This window comes from Oncorhynchus kisutch, linkage group LG4 (genome assembly GCF_002021735.2).
Source record: "Oncorhynchus kisutch isolate 150728-3 linkage group LG4, Okis_V2, whole genome shotgun sequence".
Classification (NCBI taxonomy): domain Eukaryota; kingdom Metazoa; phylum Chordata; class Actinopteri; order Salmoniformes; family Salmonidae; genus Oncorhynchus; species Oncorhynchus kisutch.
Genome location: NC_034177.2, coordinates 30,542,066 through 30,562,970, shown reverse-complemented (window position 1 = coordinate 30,562,970; position 20,905 = coordinate 30,542,066). Strand labels below are relative to the sequence as shown.

Below are 20,905 nucleotides of genomic sequence, written 5' to 3'. Positions count from 1 at the left end.
TTTATAAGTGAGTTCATGTCGAAGTTTTTATTCAACACTTTTACAAAATATAAAACATGCTTCTACCTACTTCCACTCGCGCTGCAATGAATGAGTAGCCAAGTGTATCGATAGCCCTGCCCTTTTATTATTAGCAGCTTGTCGTGTCTATTTTAATTTTGAGGACTATTTCACTTTCTCTAGCCACAGGAACAACATAAATGTGTGCATGAAGCAGATGCGGTGCTACTCGAGTTTCACCATCAGGTGGAAGATGGTATTCCCTCTCTCTGGTCAGTCTCACCAGGGGAAAGGAAGTAGAGACTCTGCTGCGCTCTGAGACTAACAACTGGGAACTTGTAAATCTCCAACTTCTGACTGCAGTGTGTTCAAGACAACTGGGAACTCAGGAAAAAACGAGATCTGCCAGGATTTTGGGGGGCATTGGCATCCATCTCAGAATTCCAAGTCAGAAACTCTGGCATCTTTCCAGACCTCCGGCTTTCAGACCTTAAGATCACCGACATCATGATTAGACTTAGTTCCCCCCAGAGTTCCCAGTTGTCTTGAAAGCACCATGACCATCAGATGCTGGTACCATCAGTCCAGTAAAATAAGAAAGCAAATGATTTGCTAATTATTTAAATTTATGCTTGCAAGTGCTCCCCCTGACTGATTTATTTTGTAATCAAAGCTTGAGTTTTGAAATAGAATATGGTCTGAGAAGAACAACATTGGCAGGCAAGGCATATAGCCAACATGCTGTGATAATATATTAGGCATACTGCACAAACCTCATTCCTACAGAACTATTTTTATTAGGTTCATGTGAAAGTGATCTTAAATTACAAAAGGTTGCTATAGGGGAATTGTCCTAGCTGAGTACCTTGTGTCCCAGCTGGGCAGCTTCACCCCTGGCTGCAGTATTGATGGGATCGATGAGATGTCCAATCTCCTGCACCGATGATGTCAACTGCTCTTGCAAAGCCTAGGGGAGTGGCAAAGAATTATGAAGTGGAAACTGAAAATGAAAGCTCAAGAAACCAATTATATTGACCATTTGAACTTACTTCTAAAGAGATGTCATCCCTACATCCCTGTAGGCTCTGTCCGACAGCAGCTAGAGAAGCCTGCTCGATGTCCCGGATACACTTGTTGATGTTATCAATGGAGTAGTCACACTCCCTCTGCCCTGGTGCCTTGTCCCTAACAGTATCATGATACATAGGAACAAGGCAGTACTTTTACAAGCAGGTTATGAATGCAGCATCACAGTTAGGCTTGCGAAGTGAGGGTATATTACTGGAAACCAGTAAAGTACCAGAATATTGGAACAGTATCTTTCAAGGATTTTATGTAAGTTATCACAAGACATCTAGTGGCCCTTTTGGGAACTTCAGATTATCACAGGTGTCTGTAATTATCTCTGGCCCCCTGTGTGGCGTTATCACATTTAAAATATATGAAACAATTAAATAAGATAATATCCCCCCCAAAACAATATGACAACGCTGTAAAACATTATCCTAAATATAAACCAACTTAGTGAATACCATTGGTGTTAAATAGGAGGGTTTCAGCATGAAATAACCTTTATTTAAAAAAAAGAAAAATTACACACCTTTATTTGTTTTACTATGTCAATATGTATTTGTTGTCAATGTTTCTGCGTCAAAATGGTGGCAGTAGTTGGAAGAGTTGCAGAATTAATTGAAAATAATACCAATGTTGATTAGATGCTTTTTCATTTAATTAGGCTATTTTCTCTTGAACCATATGGTCTATCTACTAGAAACTCATTGACAATTTGGACACAGATATAATAAAGAAATGTAAACTATATATGAATACATTTTTAAAAAAAGTTATTCAAGTATAAATGACCAAAGTTAGCATAGATGTTCAGTTACCTCTCAAAATAACCAAATGTATATTAAATTAACAATAGCTTTGCAGCCCTATTCATGATACATATGTGACCCGTTTCAGGCTACTAGGCGTATGTCATGGGTCACTACTTCACATGAGAGCCATTTGAACGTAATCCAAATGCGCTTTTTGGTCAGAAATGCCTTCTGGAACATGTGAACTTCCATGTGCCTTAATAACAAACTTAAATTACGAGCCTTGTTGGTTTAGCAACAGAAAAAACAGCAACCATCCCGCTAGCCATGATTGGCTAATGAGTGGGCTGGACATACCGAGAGATGAGTTTGGATTGGTCTGTCATATAGCATGCAATCTCTATTTGAGCAAGTTAGTATTTGTAGGTAATCCTGTCTAACGCGGCTTTAAAAAAAAAATATTGCCCATATAACTGCATCAGTGTTGCTCTCCACTTTCTGGAGGACCAAGTTTTGAAATCAGTGGAATTTGAGTGTGATATTTTAGGAGATGGAGAAAACACCTGTCTCTGGATTACATCTTCAAACTAGCTAGCTAGCTAACATTGAACCTGGATGGTTAGCTACCTGCAGATTCATGCAAGGTAGTAACATCACAAGTTGTGATTATGGCTACATGTCTTAACAAAAGACTCCACTATGCAAGTGTCCATTTGAATAGAATGTTACTGTGACAACTGTTAGCCAGTTAACAGCAGTCAAGCACTCAAGCTATTAGGACAGAACGCTTGGATCAACCCTTAAAGAGATTGGTGGAGCTAAAGCTGAAGAGGGTGTGAACGATGCTGAATGGGTGTAGACAAAGTAGAGCTCTCCAGTATGTACCAAAACATTCAAAGACCATTTTCTCAAAAGTGAGGTTTACAAGTTTATCAACTTTCAAAGCAGAATTACTTTCTCATTGTTCCTCAAATGCAGTGTTTGATATACCATTTTGTAGCTCCGTGTCTCTGTTTTTATCCAATGTAAAAAACACAATTTCAAATGTTGCTACATAAGACCGAATCAAGGCATATGAACAAGGAAGTACTTCTACAAGCAGGTTATCAATGCAGTTTTACAGGACCTCAAAGAAGGGAAATCATGTAGCGCATTCAAGAGCTCCTTGACTTTCTCCACATTTTGCTACATTAAAGCCGTATTCTAAAATGGATTAGATCTGTGCCTTGACACAATCATGTCTCGGAGCTCTACGGACAATTCCTTCGACCTCATGGCATGGTTTTTGATCTAACATGCACTGTCAACTGTGGGACCTTATATAGACGGGTGTGTGCCTTTCCAAATCATGTAAAATCAATTGAATTGACCACAGGTGGACTCCAACCAAGTTGTAGAAACATTTCTGGGATGATCAATGGAAACAGGATGCACCTGAGCTCGAATTTGAGTCTCATAGCAAAGGGTCTGAATAATGAAATATGTTATCGGTTTTTTATTTTTAATACATTTGCAAAAATGTCTAAATACCCGTTTTCACTTTGTCATTATGGGGTATTGTGTGTAGATTGACGAGGAAAATGTTTATTTAATACATTTTCGAATAAGGCTGTAACGTAACAATGTGGAAAAAGACAAGGGGTCTGAATACTTTACGAATGCATTGTATACTACAGTAGGTGCATGGTCTCTAGAGGTTGACCAGATGCAAAATGTGCTGGAGCTGAGGGGCAATTTACTGTCTGTGTGTGTGTGAGATAATGAGGAGAGAATCCTCAATTCATAACAGCAGGAGGGACTTTCTCAGTATAAGAAAGCTTTGTAAGCAGCACCAGCAGCACAGCAGATCCTCCACGGAACTCTACCTATTCATCTTTATAATGCCCTAGAGTGTTCCTCTTCATAATACATGGGAGGTGGAAACCCAGCCACCATAAATTACCATGACAACGCACTGCTCAGTCGAACCGACACTTACCCAGAGCTAACTGAACTCCCCCCTCGGCCTCAACATAATAATATCCAGAGCACCATAGTTTATTACCAGAGGGGTCAGTGCTGACCTGATGGAGGTGATGAGGCTCTTGATGGAGTCGGAGACGGTGCGGGAGTGCCCAGCCAGGATGGACCAGGTGGGCGGGTCTTTGGGGTTGATGATGAGTGAGCGGGCGGTCTCCAGGAGCAGGGTGGAGCTGTCCAGCATGGAGCGGGCTGAACGCACGATGGGCTCCTGGGCTGCCGAGCCCTGGACATGGAAGAGAGGGTGGGAGGGGAGGACAGTGGAGTTGATAGTTAGAACACCACAGGTTAAAGATCTTCTAACAGAACAGCTCAATAGCAACACACTACACAGCTGTCCCTGATCTCTTATTATTCAGCCCAACTTCTGATGGATCAAAGGTGTAATCAGAGCCGCGTATCACAGGGGGGGGATGAGATTAGAGATCCAGCTTTACACGGAGACGCAGAGGCACACCTTCAGTTTAAGATGCCAGCCAAAGCCTCCCTCGACAATTAGATTAACAAGCTGAAGATTAGAGCAGCTGTGCTGCGAGAGAGCGGTTAAACACTGCCCTCCAACATATTAAAGTCATAAAGCTTTCAGGGATAAAATACACAACATTTCTCCTTGAGCCACATCAAATAAACTAGAGAGAAATGGTATATCAAACCAATTCCCCAAGCTTTCCTGGAGAAACAACTCTGTGCTGGCTCTATATTTGAGGTTCTATTTCAAGAGGCTTGAATGCTGTAGTTACCAATGTATTCATGGATACTGTAGGGGTAGCTTTGCCATTTCATATGTGAGGAATCAGACAAATAAAACAAATGCGACAATATATGCTAAAGAAACATCGTAGGAGATCAAAAAAATGTCCTCTGAGCAAGAACTGCATTTTCATTTTCATTGAAGAGCTTACATACAAATCCCTTGACTTTTTACACATTTTGTTAAGTTACAGCCTTATTCTAAAAATAATTGTTTTTTCCCCTCATCAAAATACACACAATACCCCATAACGACAAAGCAAAAACAAATTTTTAGAAATGTTTGCAAATTGATTTAAAAAAATAACAAAAATATCACATTTACGTAAGTATTCAGACCCTTTACTCAGTACTTTGTGGAAGCACCTTTGGTAGCGAATACAGCCTCAAGTCTTCTTGGGTATGACGTTACAAGCTTGGTACACCTGTATTTGGGGAGTTTCTCCCATTCTTCTCTGCAGTTTCTCTCAAGCTCTGCACAACTATTTTCAGGTCTCTCCAGAGCTCTACACCTTCCTGACTATTGCTCCTCCCCCAATTGCTCCCTTTGTCCAGGCAGCCAGGTCTAGGAACTTCCATTTATGAATGGAGCCCACTGTGTTCTTGGGGACCTTCAATGCTGCAGAAATGTTTTGGTACCCTTCCCCAGATCTGTGCCTCGACAATTCCTTTGACCTCATGGCTTGGTTTTTAATATAGACAGGTATGTGCCTTTCCAAATCATGTCACCACAGGTGGACTCCAATCAAGTTGTAGAAACATCTCAAGGATGATCAATGAAAACAGGATGCACCTGAGCTCAATTTCGAGTCTCATAGCAAAGGGTCTGAATACTGATGTATTTGTATTTATTATGGATCCCCAATGTAAATAATAATAATATTTTTTTTATTTTTTTTATACATTTGCAAAAATGTCTAAATACCGGTTTTCACTTTGTCATTATGGGGCATTGTGTGTTGGTTCATGAGGAAAATGTTTATTTAATCCATTTTAGAATAAGGCTGTAACGCAACACAATGTTGAAAAAGTAAAGGTGTCTGAATACTTTCCGAATGCACTGTATCGCACAATACAAAAGTCACCCCCTGAACAAGCAGCTATACGAACCTCATTGCTGATCTGTGCAGGGATACTAGCAAACTCTGGGTTGGAGGCAAATGTGGATAGATTCTCCACAGCCTCGATGAGTGGAGTTGTAGCAACACGGCACCTGTCTCTGTTCTCCTCTGAGAAGTTACCATCCAAGGCCTGGAAGAAAATAACAGGACATGCCCTAAGTCCCCCATACTCAACTGGTGGACCGGATCTGGACCCAGAACGGGGTCAATACGGAATGCAGGTCCGGAAACAAATGAATTAAAAAAAAATAATAATAATTATGTACTAGGTCAGGCTTTGACCCCGGTATCATATAAACACACATAAGACATGGAAGAAACGTTAGAATTGCAGGAAATTAGCTTTAAATTAGCAAAATGTTCTCTCTGCCAACAAGAGGGGTGTGAACAGTTTGGAGTCACATGGGTTACGAGGTGGGGGTTTGTTACTATGCTGATAAATGTAATTACCCATCTGGACCTTTGCCACCTAGGGAATGTGTGTCACTGGACCTTCTCAAATAGTACTTGAGTACCCCTGCCCTAAGCCAACACCCCAATGCAGATACATCATTAGTAATGAAGAAATATGTCTGTATTGTGTAACTATTTTAATTGGAATCAGAGAACATTAATTAATCTAGTGTTGCTGAAGGTACAAAGGACAAGAATCCCATTTATGAGTGGACCATGGCAGAGAGCACACATACCTTTATAGTTTTGACAAGGTTGGCTGTGGTGTTTGCAACTTCTTTGGCAGACTGAACAAAGTGTCTCCTGGCCACAGGGTTGGATGTCTTGGACGAGGCCAGGCGGCAGGCATTGCAAAGAGCTGAGGTATGCTTGGCTACAATTGTTGCTGCGGACAGTACCTAACAAACAGCCAAACACACAAACAAAGGACAAACAAAGCAGTATAAACATGGGACATTTCTCTAAAGAGGCATATGTTGAGAAGACGTTTGATGTTACGTTGATGTTCAAATTTACCAAGTAACTATTCGTATAATAGACTAAATACGTCAACAAATGTCCCTGTATGTGTCCCACTACATCGGTCTTCTCACCTGAGAAGGGCTGCTGGCAGGGTCCACCAGGTTTTGACAGGCCATCTGAATAGCTTGGTTGGCCCGGGCAAACTGGATGGGATCCACCAGCCCCTCATGACCCGATTGGCTGTTTGGATCAGACACACCCACCAGGTAGGATGCCTGCAGTGTGGAGAGAAGGAGAAAGAGAAAAGAGGAATGCCACATAGCTTTAGTTTCTGTTAAGGAGAAATATTCTGTTATTAAACATGAACAGCAGGTGAGAGGAATGATCATGGCTTAGTTTCTAGTTTCTGCTTTAGAGAGACAGCTAGCTGCTGTAATTAAACATGAACAGCGGGTGAGAGGAATGCTCATGGCTTAGTTTCTAGTTTCTGCTTTAGAGAGACAGCTAGCTGCTGTAATTAAACATGAACAGCGGGTGAGAGGAATGCTCATGGCTTAGTTTCTGCTTTAGAGACAGCTAGCTGCTGTTATTAAACATGAACAGAGGGTGAGAGGAATGCTCATGGCTTAGTTTCTGCTTTAGAGACAGCTAGCTGCTGTTATTAAACATGAACAGAGGGTGAGAGGAATGCTCATGGCTTAGTTTCTGCTTTATAGAGACAGCTAGCTGCTGTTATTAAACATGAACAGAGGGTGAGAGGAATGCTCATGGCTTAGTTCCTGCTTTATAGAGACAGCTAGCTGCTGTTATTAAACATGAACGGAGGTTTAGAGCTGATAGAGACTGTTGGTTGCGTGCCAGACCCAGGACTGATAGCAGGAAGGAGTGGGAGGGAGGCTGGAAGCTCCAGGCAGTACGTCAGTGCTAGGTTGGGATCTCACCTGTCCAGCCGCCTCGGTCAACCCACACAGGGCCTTGGACGCCACTCCCACGCAATGCCCAAACGCTGGCACATCGCCCGTCTTACAGTGCTGGGAAATCCCCGCCATGGACTCTCCAAGAACCTGTACATGGAGAAATGGAAATAAATTGTAAGATTACTGCAATTTAAAGTCTATGGTGCATGTGATTATTTTGTAAGGCTTTACCTTTGAGTTCTCCATGACACTCTCGATGCAGTCAAAGTAGGAGAGCTCACTGACAGGCTCACTGGGGTTGTCCAGCAATCCTCTCACAGCCTGTACACAGAGGGAGAGGGGCTCAACAATAAGGACAGCACAAACTACTTTACCAATCTGATACCCACAGTGTTGGGGCAGAAAAATGTGTGCTATATGTAAAACAAGCCCAACTGTTTTTAATCTGACTGTTTTGAAGCCATGTTAATCTTTAACTTATAGTCATTACTTGGAAAAGAAACCACAGATCTGTTAGTTACATAACAGTATCATTAGTGTTACTCAAGGGGTAGAAATGAATGGGGACTGTCATTAAATGTTGAGCAGGCTCTGTTGATGGATGGATAAAGACAGAGACAGGTAACCATTTTCAGAGCGGGTGAAGAGGAGGGGATGTGGGCTGAAGGCACAGAGGAAATAAATGACTTGGTCATTATTTCCCATAGAGACAGAGCACTGCTGTGCATACTATAATGTCCACACAGAAACCCACAGCAACATGCATCTCATTCAGACATTAAATATCATCCCATTTCATCCATCCTGAATGATATGTACTGGTAAAACATTGCTTTGTCAGAAAAAAAAGGAAAAAAAAACATTCTACATCAAAACCCTTTATTTTGTCGAGACTGAAATAAACATTATCTAGCCTGAACATAAAAAGGTCTGTGTAGTGTTTGGTAAAAAGGCTACCTCCAGTTCTCTTAGAGCGTTGTCACACTCCTTCTGGCCCGGTGCCTGCTGGGTACACAGTGTGATGAGCTGGTTAATACTCTCTGTCACCGTTCTGAAACACAAGGGCAGCAGCATAGGGCTTTTTAGCTCTCACATCTCTTTCAACATGTACACACAGCACACACTCTCAGCCCTTTACTTTACACACGCATGGCAGAGCCCATTGCCCCTATCTCCCTGTGACAATCTAACACTGCACAGGAGTGTCGAGGCCACGCTCAGCCTCAGTGATCACAGACAAGCTCCAGCCATGGCTTCCATCCATCTGCCTAATTAAAGAGAGGGAATTCAGTCAGGCTAAAATCCCAGTGCGGCCAGCTGCCTGCCATGTCTCCAGCAGGAGGGATTCTACCATACTATCTCTCAGCCTAGCAGCATGCTGTGAGGAGGGCCATACAACCACAGTCACAGCAGAGATGTTGCAGTACATGGGTGGCTTTGATTGGAAACTGGATCAGAATGGCTCTGAATATTGAGTATGTTTTTTGTTCTAACTAGCTAACTAAAGCCACTCCTTACACTCTTACTTTGTGCAAACGTAGACCGTCCTTATACTCACGAGCTTGTGAGATCCTTACACAATGCCATTCAACTCCATATTGAGTGGCCTCACCTTGCAGCAGCAGCTAACAGGTTCTTGGCGTTAGCTGCTCCAGGATCCACTGACAGGGACTTGGCTGCCAGAAGGAGCTTGCTGGATGCCATAGAGATGTTCTTCAGGTTGCCAATCACTTCGATTTGGTCCTCTTGGCACTATAAAGACAACATCACAATACAACTCAGCTGTTCCTTCAAGAAACATTTTATGACATTTTTTTCGAGACACCTCTTTCCAGGAAAATGAAACTGTACTTATTGCCACACAGTCACACTGTCTATGCTCTCGAATGGCCTATGGAATTGACATCAAGTGAACCGTGTTCCCCACCTCAGACAGCCAATTCCCTTTCAACCGGATTAAGGCCTGTGTGTCATGCTACATCAACTGCACTCTCACACGATCTATCCAAATGAATTAGCAAAATAACCAGAACAAGATCATCAAAGATCTCCTTGTCTGACCGTGTTAGTGCTCTCGGGGATAATCATGTACCTAAGTGAATTAGATGAAAAGGTCTAATTAACAAATACATATAAATAGCTTAAGTGACAGAAAAATTTGAAATCACTCAACATTTGACTACCTCGGAGGCATTTTCATTTTATCCTATTTAACCTAAACTATCTACCAACCGTATAATCAGGCATCGTAACATTTATCCACATTTATTTCACAGGGAGACGAATCAGATATATGGGGCTGTTGGGATCTTCTACAGTTAATGATACCTACTTGAGTGTGTCCGGCCATCTCAATGCCAGTGTCCAAGAACTCGTCAAAGTCCTCGCTAAATTTCCCAGAAGCCATGGCCAGCTGGCTGCTGGTACCCCGGGAGGAGTGGACCACGTCCCCTGCGGAGTGGTTGAGCTCAGCTGCAGTATGGTTTAGCTCACTCTGAGCCTCCTGGAAGGACTTACTGCATGTAGGGAGCTGGAGACACAGAAGAGAAACACAACTGTAGGCCTCAGTACTCCTTCTCACTATGAGTACATACTGTAAGTACTCATTATCAGTATAATTTGTAACATTAAAGGCCCAGTCAAGTCAACAACGTGATTGTCGGGGACTCCCGAGTGGCGCAGCGGTCTAAGGCACTACATCGCAGTGCTTGAGGTGTCCTTACAGACCGGAGTTCGATCCCAGGCTGTGTCGCTGCAGGCCGCAACCCGGGAGTCCCATGAGGCGGCGCACAATTAGCCTAGCATCGTCCGGGTTAGGGGAGGTTTTGGCCGGCTGGGATGTCCTTGTCCCATCGCACTCTAGCAACTCCTTGTGACCTGCTGGGCGCATGCACGCTGACTTCGGTCGCCAGTTGTAAGGTGTGTCCTTTGACACAATGGTGTGGCTGGCTTCCGGGTTCGCCTCTCCCGAGTCTGTACGGGAGTTGCAGCGATGTGACAAGACTGTCACTTCCAATTGGATATCACAAAATATTTGTTTACGTTTTAAAAATAAATAAACGTGATTGTGTTTGAGGGGCTGGGTTAAATGCAGAAGACACATTTTGGTTGAATGCATTCAGTTGTGAATATATATTTCCACAATATGAGGTTGGAAGGAAAGGAAAGAGGAAAGCCCATAAAATTGTCAGAGACTCCAGTCAAGTCAAGGACCAAAAGGCTCCTTAACAGCTTCTACCCACAAGCCATAAGACCGCTGAACAATTAATCAAATGGCCACCGGACTATTACATTGACCCCTACACTCCATTTGTTTTCTACACTGCTGCTACTCGCTGTTTATTATCTATACATAGTCACTTCACCCCTACCTACATCTACAAATGACCTCAACTAACCTGTACCCCCGCACACTGACTCGGTACCCATACCCCCTGTATATAGCCTCGTTATGTTATTGTGTTACTTTTTTATTATCATTTACTTTAGTTTATTTGGTAAATAGTTTCTTAACTCTTTCTTGAACTGCACTGTTGGTTAAGGGCTTGTAAGTAAGCATTTCACGGTAAGGTCTACACTTGTTGTATTCGGCGCATGTGACAAATAAAGTTTGATTTGAATAACACTGTGAAATTGTGAAAAATATGATAATGCCCTTTTAGTTTAAGAGCATTTGAAAAGACCGCTTGACATTTAAGCCTGTTTTGCTGGGATGGTGTTTTGGCCTGCCTGATTAGTTAAAAGACCAATAAGAAAGACCGTTACAAACCTCACTGCCAATAACAGCTAGTTTTCAGTTCCCCCCTTCCCACTCAGACCACTTCCAGACAGTCCGAGCAACATTTTTGCTTGAGAAATGTATCTTCGCTAAGAAGCTATTTTTGTTTCTTTTTGACCATTTTAATTAAAAACAATACTTGAAAACAGGCACTTAATTGTTACCCGAGAAATAAATAAAAATGGCTGCAGATCATAATCCATATTGTATTTGGTCTTATGTTTGTTAGAATTTGCCCTGAATAGATTTGAGACATATGTACAGATGATTAATGACTCCAGTAATGAATGGAAAATGTGTGTTAAAAGGACAGCATTGCCATGCTCTTCTATAACCCCTTATATTTAGGTTGTGTATAAGACATCAACACTCCAAACTGCAGCCTCGCGCATCTGGCAGCAGGACTCACATTGTCCACCAGCAGTTTCTTGCTGGCCTCTCCGATGCTCCTCAGGGCCATGTCCACATCCTTCTGGCCAGGCAGGCAGTTGACACAGTTATTCAGAGAGTGGGACACTGCCCTGGCCACCTGAAACACAGCACAGATAAGCCTGTCAGTGTGCTGACATTACAGATTCTAACCATTTCCCACAGTACTTGGGCACAGCTATGAAAAGGAAAAACATCTGAAATGCAAATCAGCCTGCAAGCGGAGAACGACAATCCATGTCACTAATTTATGCTACTGTCACAGACATATGTCAACCAATATGTTGATCTCCCAAAGGGCCCTGCTGCAAATAAGCAGTTTTCCGGCAGCTAGCGTTCCTGTGAGAGGATCGCTAAGCAGGAGACAGAGGAAAGAAAATGGCAACACTTAAGGCAGATAATTGTTATGGAGAGTAGCAGTGTTTACAAATCGGTTATCAGCCAGACAGCAGAGGAGAGGAAAGAGCCTGACAGAAAACACTGTGCTTGGAACACGAACCCAGTTGTCTAGGAGTAAGATGTCAATACAGTCAGTCAGCAAGTTCCTCACCTGTGCTAGCCTCTGCTGACTCTCTGCGTCGCCTGGGGAGACCAGGGCCTGGTGGGCCTCATGGATGAGCATGGCAGATCCCTCCATGACGTACTGGGCAGAATCCAACATGGCCGCCGCAGATTGGGGTTCCTTGGTGCTGGCTGCCACACCTCTGGCTGCCTGGGCCAATGTCCTCAAAGCCTGGGCCGTCTCCCTGGCAGCTACGCCTGCACACAACAGACAGACAGATAAGGAAGGAAGTGGAAGTGTTGGAGTTGGAATAACAAAGCTAGTCCAGGAAATAATGATGGGAAACCTGGTGTCAACGTCCCACTGTGTCTCATTAGTGTTCTTTAAGATGGAGCTAAACAACCTACTCTGCCTCCGGCTAGCTACATCATGATTTATTCACTAGCCAAACTCCAAGCTGAATCCTACCTCATTTCAATCTCATTATGCCTTCACTAAATATGTCCTTACACAAAAATATGTACATACACACATTCAGGGGTGCAGCTTTAGTGCTCAGAATGAATAGAAAGAGTTGTTGGTAATGTGTAACTGAACAGTAGGAACAGCACGGTGAGCCCAACCTAAAGCGCCCCTGTTGTTAAAACAAATGAGTTAGATAGGAGAACGAGGCACCATGTGGGATTGGGGCTTTACTTATTACACACAAAGCAGAGATGCGGGAATGCAGCAAATCGCATCAAATTGCATTATCCAGCCGAGTGGAGCCCATTGCTGATGGAATGTTAAATCTAGTGAAAATAAGATGAATGAGAGAGAGAGAGAGAGAGAGAGAGAGTAGGAGGGCAGGAGAAGCCATTGTTAGAACACACTATTCAGAAATGTGTCTTTATCAATTCTCCTGAGAGACTAAATGGAGCTAGAATGGAGGCTAAAGAAAATGCCCGGCTTTGCAGCAGAACCCAATCAGGTTTATTCCTCCCTCATAGGCAATAGTGATAACATCAAGAAATCAAGAAATGAATTAGACTTGTACATCTATTGGTGGAGGGAAAGTGAATGCCTGTCAGGGTTTCTGCTGTCTACTTTATCCTCTTTCACCCCACTTGTTAGAGCTTTACTGGGACCCTTGAGCTAATTGTCACATATTATTAGATGATATTAGGAACAGTTAGCACTGCCTAACCAAAATCCCAGAAACGAATGAGTCTACCTTCAGTTTAGGTAAACATTGCTCTTGTACTGCTCAATCATTTGCAGTGCACTCTCTCTCTGTTTGAACTCCTACCTGTGTAGTGCTCATTGCCCTGGGCAGCACAGGTCAGCAGCTGAGCCATGGAGGAGCCAACAGCCTTGGAGGTACTACCCAGGTCCTGGGCACACTTCTCTAGCTGTAGGGACGACACATGAGCACAATGTCACGCCTTCTCACACATCTGCAGATTTGCTTTGCTTTGCATGATTGGCGCAAATCACTGTATTCCAAATGCTCTAATATGGATTTAGTTATGCTAATGTACTGACCGATTCCCCAGGAAGTGGTTTGAGCTGCCCATCGTGTGCAGCCATCCTGGCATCTTGAAGCTCACTCCTCAGAGTTTGGACAGCATTGAGGGCATAGTCTATTTCCAGTGGGCCACAGGCTTCATGGGCCTGCAGAAGCACACAGACACAAACCTTTCTCACACAGTCCAGAGGATGTCTGAGCTGTATGAAAACATGACTTTCAGAAGCTGTGGATAGGGGGTTAAAGGACTTACCTTTTGGGTGGCTGTCCGCAACTCAGCTAGGCATGTGGCCAGGTTCTTGGCACATTGGCCAAGTTGCATCGCTGCAGCCTGGTCTGTCACTGTGGGGACGGTTGACTTTGCAGACGTCACCATCTTACTGCCAGGCTGTAGGAAGCTCTGGCTGGCCATGATGAGCGCTAGCTGGGAACTGAGCTCCTCTGGTTGGGCCTGGTTACTCCTCATCCCCTGGACCAGCTGAGGGATGTGGTCTGCCACTGCCTACAAGTACAGATATCATTTGCTTAAACCAATGTAATGAAATCGTCAATATAAATGCTGCCAATATAGCAACCGGCTAGTGATAGTATTGGTTCAATACTGTACAAATGTAGGATCTTAATTTGATCATTCTTTAGTTGTTGAGAATTTTTCCGCAATGCATGAAATGCAGATGAGCTTCGAGATTTACAAACATTCATTGAAAACCCATACTAACACACAATTATATTAACAGTATTGCAATTTTCATGTAGCCTAATAGCTAATAGCCCAACCACCGATCAAGCCACATTATGGACTAAACGTTCAAATCCTGTTGCTTCAGGATTATTTTGCTATGACAATATAAGTCAAATTAAGATCCTACATCTGTAGGTATTTCATCATAGTGATCCAAGAGTGATCTTGTTTGCTGTGTGTCAATATTACTGTACCTTGCAGCTGTGTACTAGTTGTTGATGAGAGGCAGTGTTCTTATTGGACGCAGCAGCGTTCTGGGCAGCTGCGATGGTCTGAGTAGCAGCAGCCGCAGCCTGCTTAGCAGCAATCTGTTCCAGAAACAGAGAGATATATTGACAGAGGTTTATTGTGGGTAAATGTCTTACATCAGATAAATAGATGAGGATAGTGTACTACTTGTATACAGTATCAGATTGAGCTTCTCAGAAAGATTAAACTAAATAGGGGCGGTCACAAACTAAGCTAAAGAGTTATTTCAGAATTTCCCAGTGGACATCGCCACCTGACAAAATAATCCAAGTCATTGAACCTTTCATACTACTGTATTTTGGGTCTAGTACCACATTGTCTCAACATGCAATGTTGACAATTCATAAAATACATAAGCACTGTACAATACATGTTTTCTACTTCCATTAATCCACACAGAGGTGACTTCCTTTGAAGTGTAAACAAAATGGAAAGTGGCAAGAGGAAAGACATTCCAAGTTTTGTGGGCGGAAGGATGGAGGATGAAACAAGAACCTGAACAACAATGCTATCTTTGTCCTGGGGAAAACAAACAGACAGCACAACGTAAAACGCAAGAGGAGAGGATGGAGATGAGTGGTGGAGACACAGAGAGAGAGCGAGAAAGAGAGAGAGAGCATTCTTTTCTTGCTGGTGAAACATACACACTACATGTATTATGCTCCCAAGAGCACAGCATGCTGGGAAGAATACAACACAAATGGCCATGTGTTGAAACCTAAACCGATAAATAAAGCTTTAGGTGATCAGTAGGAGAGATTTCAGCCATATGAATGGGCAGGTGGAGGTGTACTCTCAGTTAATCGAAACCCATTACATTCTAAATTGTTTTTATTATCTCTGTATCCTGTTTGGGGTGTAACTATTTACTACTACAGGCTACAGAGACAGAGAGAGATGTGCATCTATGATAACAAACTGATTACAGCCTTGGGTTAGTGTGCAGTGGAAGCTCCAAATGACTGAAGTGAGGGTCATGTCATTAGGGACTGATAAATACTAAGGGCTAAACCCAAATCTTTACACTCCGATTAACTCATTCACACAACTAATGGACTTCACATCTTCTGTTGCAGGAGAATAAATAATGTAGAGAATATGCTAAATATGCCTCATTTGTGCAAATTAATTCAAAATTATATGAGCCTTTTGCTATGCACTTCCCAAGGCTTGGGGGGAGATCCATCCATCTTCACATAGATCTAGGTAGTTCTATCTGACACAGTCTCCTCTTTAATGGTGTGTCATGGTGTTGGATGGACTTCTGTGGTTTGTGAGGAAGGACAAATGCTGATTGCTACAAAACTACAGCAGGACAGGGTCTCAATGGTAGCACAATGGTTACAATGTGCTGTCATTGTCCCTCCACCCACCTCCAGCCTGTTGACCAGCTTCTTTTTGATGGCGTTTTGAGCTGCAGCGTTCGTGGCAACGCGTAACCCCTCTGCAGCCTCTCTCAGCCTCTGCTGCTGGTCCTCATTTTCTGGGTACGCTGCAGCCCCCTGTTCACAGACGTGCACACACAGACATACACACAAGCATGCAGGCAGAAATGAGAGAGGCTTTGATATTCCCATTGCCACTGCAGAACTACGATTGTATTTAGTGGTGTTTAGTTGCTTGCAAGCAGAAACACCACTAAATACAATCGTAGTTCTGCAGTGGCAAAGGGAATATCAAAACCTCTCTCATAGTCTCAGTGGCACTCTACACATTTCCCCAACACTGTGACTATATATTAAATGCAGAGGCATTAGGCTCTGTCTGTTTTCTGACAGTTTCCAAGGAAACCGTCAGAGCAAGATTCCCATTTCTTCTTTGTAACGGCAGTGGATTCGTGATGAATGTGTCACACGTTTCACTTGCCTGGCGTTTTCACATTGATAATTTCCTGCTCATTTATACTTGTCTACAGCGCCATGGGCTTATTAAGAACCATTGGTGCTGCCCTTTCATTATTTCAGCTCTAAAGAGACGCAACGGCTCAGACTACAGCAGGAACATCTAATTTCCATCAAATGATATCAGTAAAGTTCCAGTTTTAGTTGCAGACATGACACTAATGATAATACACTAATATGACATATCATAAACTAAATGGCATACACTAATCCTTCCTAGGATTATAATAAGTACAGTGTAGTGGTCGTCCGTCTTAGTACCTTAGCAGCTTCTACCATCCTGGCCGTGGCATCAGCCAGGAGTTTAGCTGCTGCTAGCAGCTTCTTAGAGTTGTCCACGTCAACCTCAGCCTCAGCGTCTGACCTCATGGCATTGACAAGGTCCGACGTGGCCTGAGCCAGCACCCTGGCCTGACGCACCATCTCCCCTACACACGGTCACAGATAAAGAGAGCGATCAGAGAGAAAATAGAGAGAGAGACATCAATACTTCCCCACTGTGCTATCACCACAGAAACATGGCCTAGATTATTCTCTGAATGCTGATCCCTCATTGGGCCTCACACAATACACTACATGGCTTCCTTTTCACCTTCTGGTATCATACTCACAGTAGTTTCCCTTTGGCATTCTCCACTCTGGTTATAAAAATATATATTTCTTTATTCCGTCACAAAAATGCATAGAAAAGAACTAGAAAGCTGCTATAGTGCTGTTTAGAAGCTACCATATTTCCCCAGTCAGCCTATAAAAACCTTGCCTACAGCTAGAAATAACTAGAGAGAAGACTATAAAACACATGACATCTAGGCTACGTTACATGGTCAGTGAAATGGGACTTTTTAGAATACTTGGCTGAATTACTGCAATTTCTTTTTACAATAATTTATGAAAGTTAGCATGTTAAAGGGATACTTCGGGACTTTGGCAATGAGGCCCTTTATCTACTTCCCCAGCAGATACCCATAGACTTCCAGTCATTGCGCTAACACTAGGTAGCACTGGCTTACGAAACGACCTCTAACTTCCATCATACTGGACACAGAAACATACAAATGATATGCACAAGTTCATCTGACTGGTGAAGTAGATAAAGTAGATAAAGGGCCTCATTGCTAAAATCTCAAAGTATCCCTTTAGCCCTCCAAAAATGTTCAGGTCATATGTTTCCTTTTAAGTTTCAAAGCCCCATTGAACAGTGATTGAGACCAGATTTGAAGCTCTGTAGTGGTTTTCAATGACATGTTTTCTACAACCCCTTGAGGATTGGCTGGGGTTAGGAATTCTTTAGACTCATCGGCGAACCATAACAAATACTTCAGGCTTTGAAAATATTTTTGAAGGTCAGTTAATATAAACCATAACCTGACAACATCTTTGGTCCCACTCAGTCAAAATACAGGGGAATAACCTCAGTGAAAGTCTTGAGAAAAAAAGACAAGAAACACAGGCTAGATACTGGTACCTACTTCAGTGATAATTCTTACTTACTAAGTCCTTGGATAATAGCTAGCTAAAGTTTTGAAATTCAAACTGCTTGAAGCCAGAACTGACCAGGAATGTGAAAATACTTGCAAGATTAATCAAAAGAGTGAAAGGTTCTCTCACCATAACCACCAAAATTGTTATCAACCAGTTCCCTTCCCTCCGCACTACACCAGTCTCTCCCCTTATCAACCCTACCCGCCCCTCCCCTCCTCTCCCATAGCTCACCTGCGTCACCCATGGAGGTGAAGATGCTCTCAGTGACTGTCATGATGGTGTCTGTGGCCTGGTCGTAACGTCCGATGGGCTCACCACAGCTGGCATAGTGGCGTACGTGCTGCAGCAGGTCACTGAGTGCCTGGCTCACTGTGTTGGCCGCGGCACCCACCTGCTTCAGCAGCTCACCTTCGTCTGTGGCCGCCAGACAGGCCTCGACACAGTTCTCCACCGAGCGATCCACCAGCTTCCCTGCCTCAACCAGCTGCTCCTGGCACACCGGGGAACTGATGGTGGGGCTCACCACCTGGACAAACAAAGTCCACAGTCAATCTCTAGTGGCCACTCTCAAAATACAACACATTTAAAGATGCTAGGCCTAGGGCTGTGGTCAACAACCTTTTTGAGTCAAAATGCAAACCAAGATACAGTGGGGCAAAAAAGTATTTAGTCAGACACCAATTGTGCAAGTTCTCCCACTTAAAAGGTTGAGAGAGGCCTACACTTCAACTATGACAGACAAAATGAGAAAAAAAATCCAGAAAATCACATTGTAGGATTTTTAATGAATTCATTTGCAAATGATGTGATGTGATTTTCTGGATTTTTTCCCCCTCATTTTGTCTGTCATAGTTGAAGCGTACCTATGACGAAAATTACAGGCCTCCTCTTTTTAAGTGGGAGAACTTGCACAATTGGTGGCTGACTAAATACTTTTTTGCCCCACTGTATATCACTCAGATAAAAAATAATAAAAAGCCTATGCAACATTAACCTATTAAAAACAGTTCTTTAGCAATGAGGTTTGTGCAGTAGGCTATACGCTCAATACATTATCACTATTACATATTGGCTATGGTTGAATTGCCCTGCCATTGCATTGCTGTTCTTCATAGACCATTTAAAAATTATATTTCAAAACGTATTTGATCACACCAATAATAGATCAGTTGTTTTATAAATTGTGAGGCACAGCTGAGTGAGCAAACATTTCAATAAGTTGCTTTTTTATTTTTTATTTAACTGGGCTTGTTCCTGCAATGCATCTGATGGTGACTCTGAGAGTAGCAGAGGGTCCGCCTCTCAACATCACTCTGCTCTCCCTCCCTCAGCTGAAACTGATATTACTCAATATAAAAAAAGAAACAAGCTGCTAATAACAACGTAAGCCTATCGATACTCATTCATTGCAGTGCTGGTTGTAGCACAACTTAAACATTAACTCATTGAAACAGCAGTTTCAATGAGAAAAAGTTTAGAAATGTCTAGAAAAAGTTTAGAAATGTCACCTTCAACTTTTCTGTGAGCTTGAGGAAGCTGCAGACTGTAATTTGACATATCAGATTGGCCAGTGGTAGACCAATAGATGCACTTGATTTGCTCTCAGGGCCCACGAGGAAGGTAGAATTAATTAACTTCAGACACATGAAATGGTTCAAAATGGGAACACTTCGCCTACCCGGTAGCTGAATTTGGTGCACCTACCACCAACAGCGCAAGACGAAATAGGAATGCAAGGCTTTATCGTGGGTTTCTTAAAGAAATGTTTGGTGAGCAATTAGGAACGCTTTGGAGGTTGATCGCGATCAACCGGTTGTTGACCACTGGCCTCGGGACACAACAAATGAAATGTATTTGTCATATACACATGGTTAGCAGATGTTAATGCGAGTGTAGCGAAATGCTTGTGTGTACAAGACTGATAATCCTATTCTTGACATAACTAATTTAGAATAGGGTATAGTCTGTGCCGGAAATCAAGAAATCAAACAAACAGCCATTTCAGTTCAGTAAGCCAGCTCTTCTCCTATCACCATTCCTTGTCCTGAGCTGTCCTCCATGGCTACAGGAGACAGGGAACAGGGGTGTGGGCGTCAGTTGGAGCAGTACCTTGGTGCAGGCCACCAACTGTGAAGTGGACAGGGCACACCGAGTAGCAGCTGCAATCACTCGGTTCTGTAGCACCGTGTCCTCTGCCACCTGGGCCACGTTCTTGGCCTTGAGAACCATCATGGCAGCTGCGTTGGCCACTGCTTTGGCCAGGCTCATCAGAATGTCCTGAAAGACATTCATCACCGTCACTCACTGAGGCACAGCAGAGCTAAGAAAACGTGACTGGACGGACTGAATAAGGACATTTCCATTATGTGGTCTCAACTCTGGTAGCTATTTAGCTGCATAGTCAGTATGCAGAAACAGTAGAAATACAGGCATTTGCTGTCCACTCAATTACAATAGCTAAAGAAAACAAAGCCTGATACCGTTACATAAGTGTGTGTGCAGCTTTAAACAGGAACTGGGAACATGCGTGTTTTCCTGTTTGGCAGCGGAGCTATAGAAACAGAGTAAAGTGCAGTCCAACCTGAAACCTCTCGTCAGTCTCGCCCTCCCCCATGTGACGCAGCAGGTCCCCGCTGGCCTGGCCTATACTTCCTGCTGCAGTCAGCACCGTCTGTCTGGGCTGAATGGGAGAGGATGACATCACCACGTTCACAACACTGACCCCACCGCGGCACCACAGACCAATCACAGCACTTGGCTGCTCTCAGAC

At 43.2% G+C, this 20,905-nt stretch overlaps 1 protein-coding gene across 3 annotated transcripts in view; it reads right to left on the bottom strand.

Moving 5' to 3' along the window:
• The window catches only part of LOC109889363 (talin-2), a 144,458-nt gene that overhangs the window by 28,270 nt on the left and 95,283 nt on the right, over positions 1 to 20,905 (bottom strand). For all 3 annotated transcript variants that reach the window (XM_031822773.1, XM_020480738.2, XM_031822774.1), the window contains 22 exons: positions 20,717 to 20,815; positions 20,245 to 20,412; positions 18,367 to 18,661; positions 16,915 to 17,081; positions 16,126 to 16,254; positions 14,698 to 14,811; positions 14,015 to 14,263; positions 13,779 to 13,907; positions 13,543 to 13,645; positions 12,303 to 12,511; positions 11,733 to 11,852; positions 9,878 to 10,075; positions 9,158 to 9,297; positions 8,503 to 8,596; positions 7,777 to 7,866; positions 7,570 to 7,692; positions 6,760 to 6,903; positions 6,403 to 6,564; positions 5,703 to 5,843; positions 3,887 to 4,068; positions 1,050 to 1,185; positions 866 to 967 (listed from right to left, as the gene is read on the bottom strand). In XM_031822773.1, coding sequence (XP_031678633.1) covers positions 866 to 967; positions 1,050 to 1,185; positions 3,887 to 4,068; positions 5,703 to 5,843; positions 6,403 to 6,564; positions 6,760 to 6,903; positions 7,570 to 7,692; positions 7,777 to 7,866; positions 8,503 to 8,596; positions 9,158 to 9,297; positions 9,878 to 10,075; positions 11,733 to 11,852; positions 12,303 to 12,511; positions 13,543 to 13,645; positions 13,779 to 13,907; positions 14,015 to 14,263; positions 14,698 to 14,811; positions 16,126 to 16,254; positions 16,915 to 17,081; positions 18,367 to 18,661; positions 20,245 to 20,412; positions 20,717 to 20,815 — 3,294 coding nt within the window. The remainder of the gene's footprint in view (positions 1 to 865; positions 968 to 1,049; positions 1,186 to 3,886; positions 4,069 to 5,702; positions 5,844 to 6,402; positions 6,565 to 6,759; positions 6,904 to 7,569; positions 7,693 to 7,776; positions 7,867 to 8,502; positions 8,597 to 9,157; positions 9,298 to 9,877; positions 10,076 to 11,732; positions 11,853 to 12,302; positions 12,512 to 13,542; positions 13,646 to 13,778; positions 13,908 to 14,014; positions 14,264 to 14,697; positions 14,812 to 16,125; positions 16,255 to 16,914; positions 17,082 to 18,366; positions 18,662 to 20,244; positions 20,413 to 20,716; positions 20,816 to 20,905) is intronic.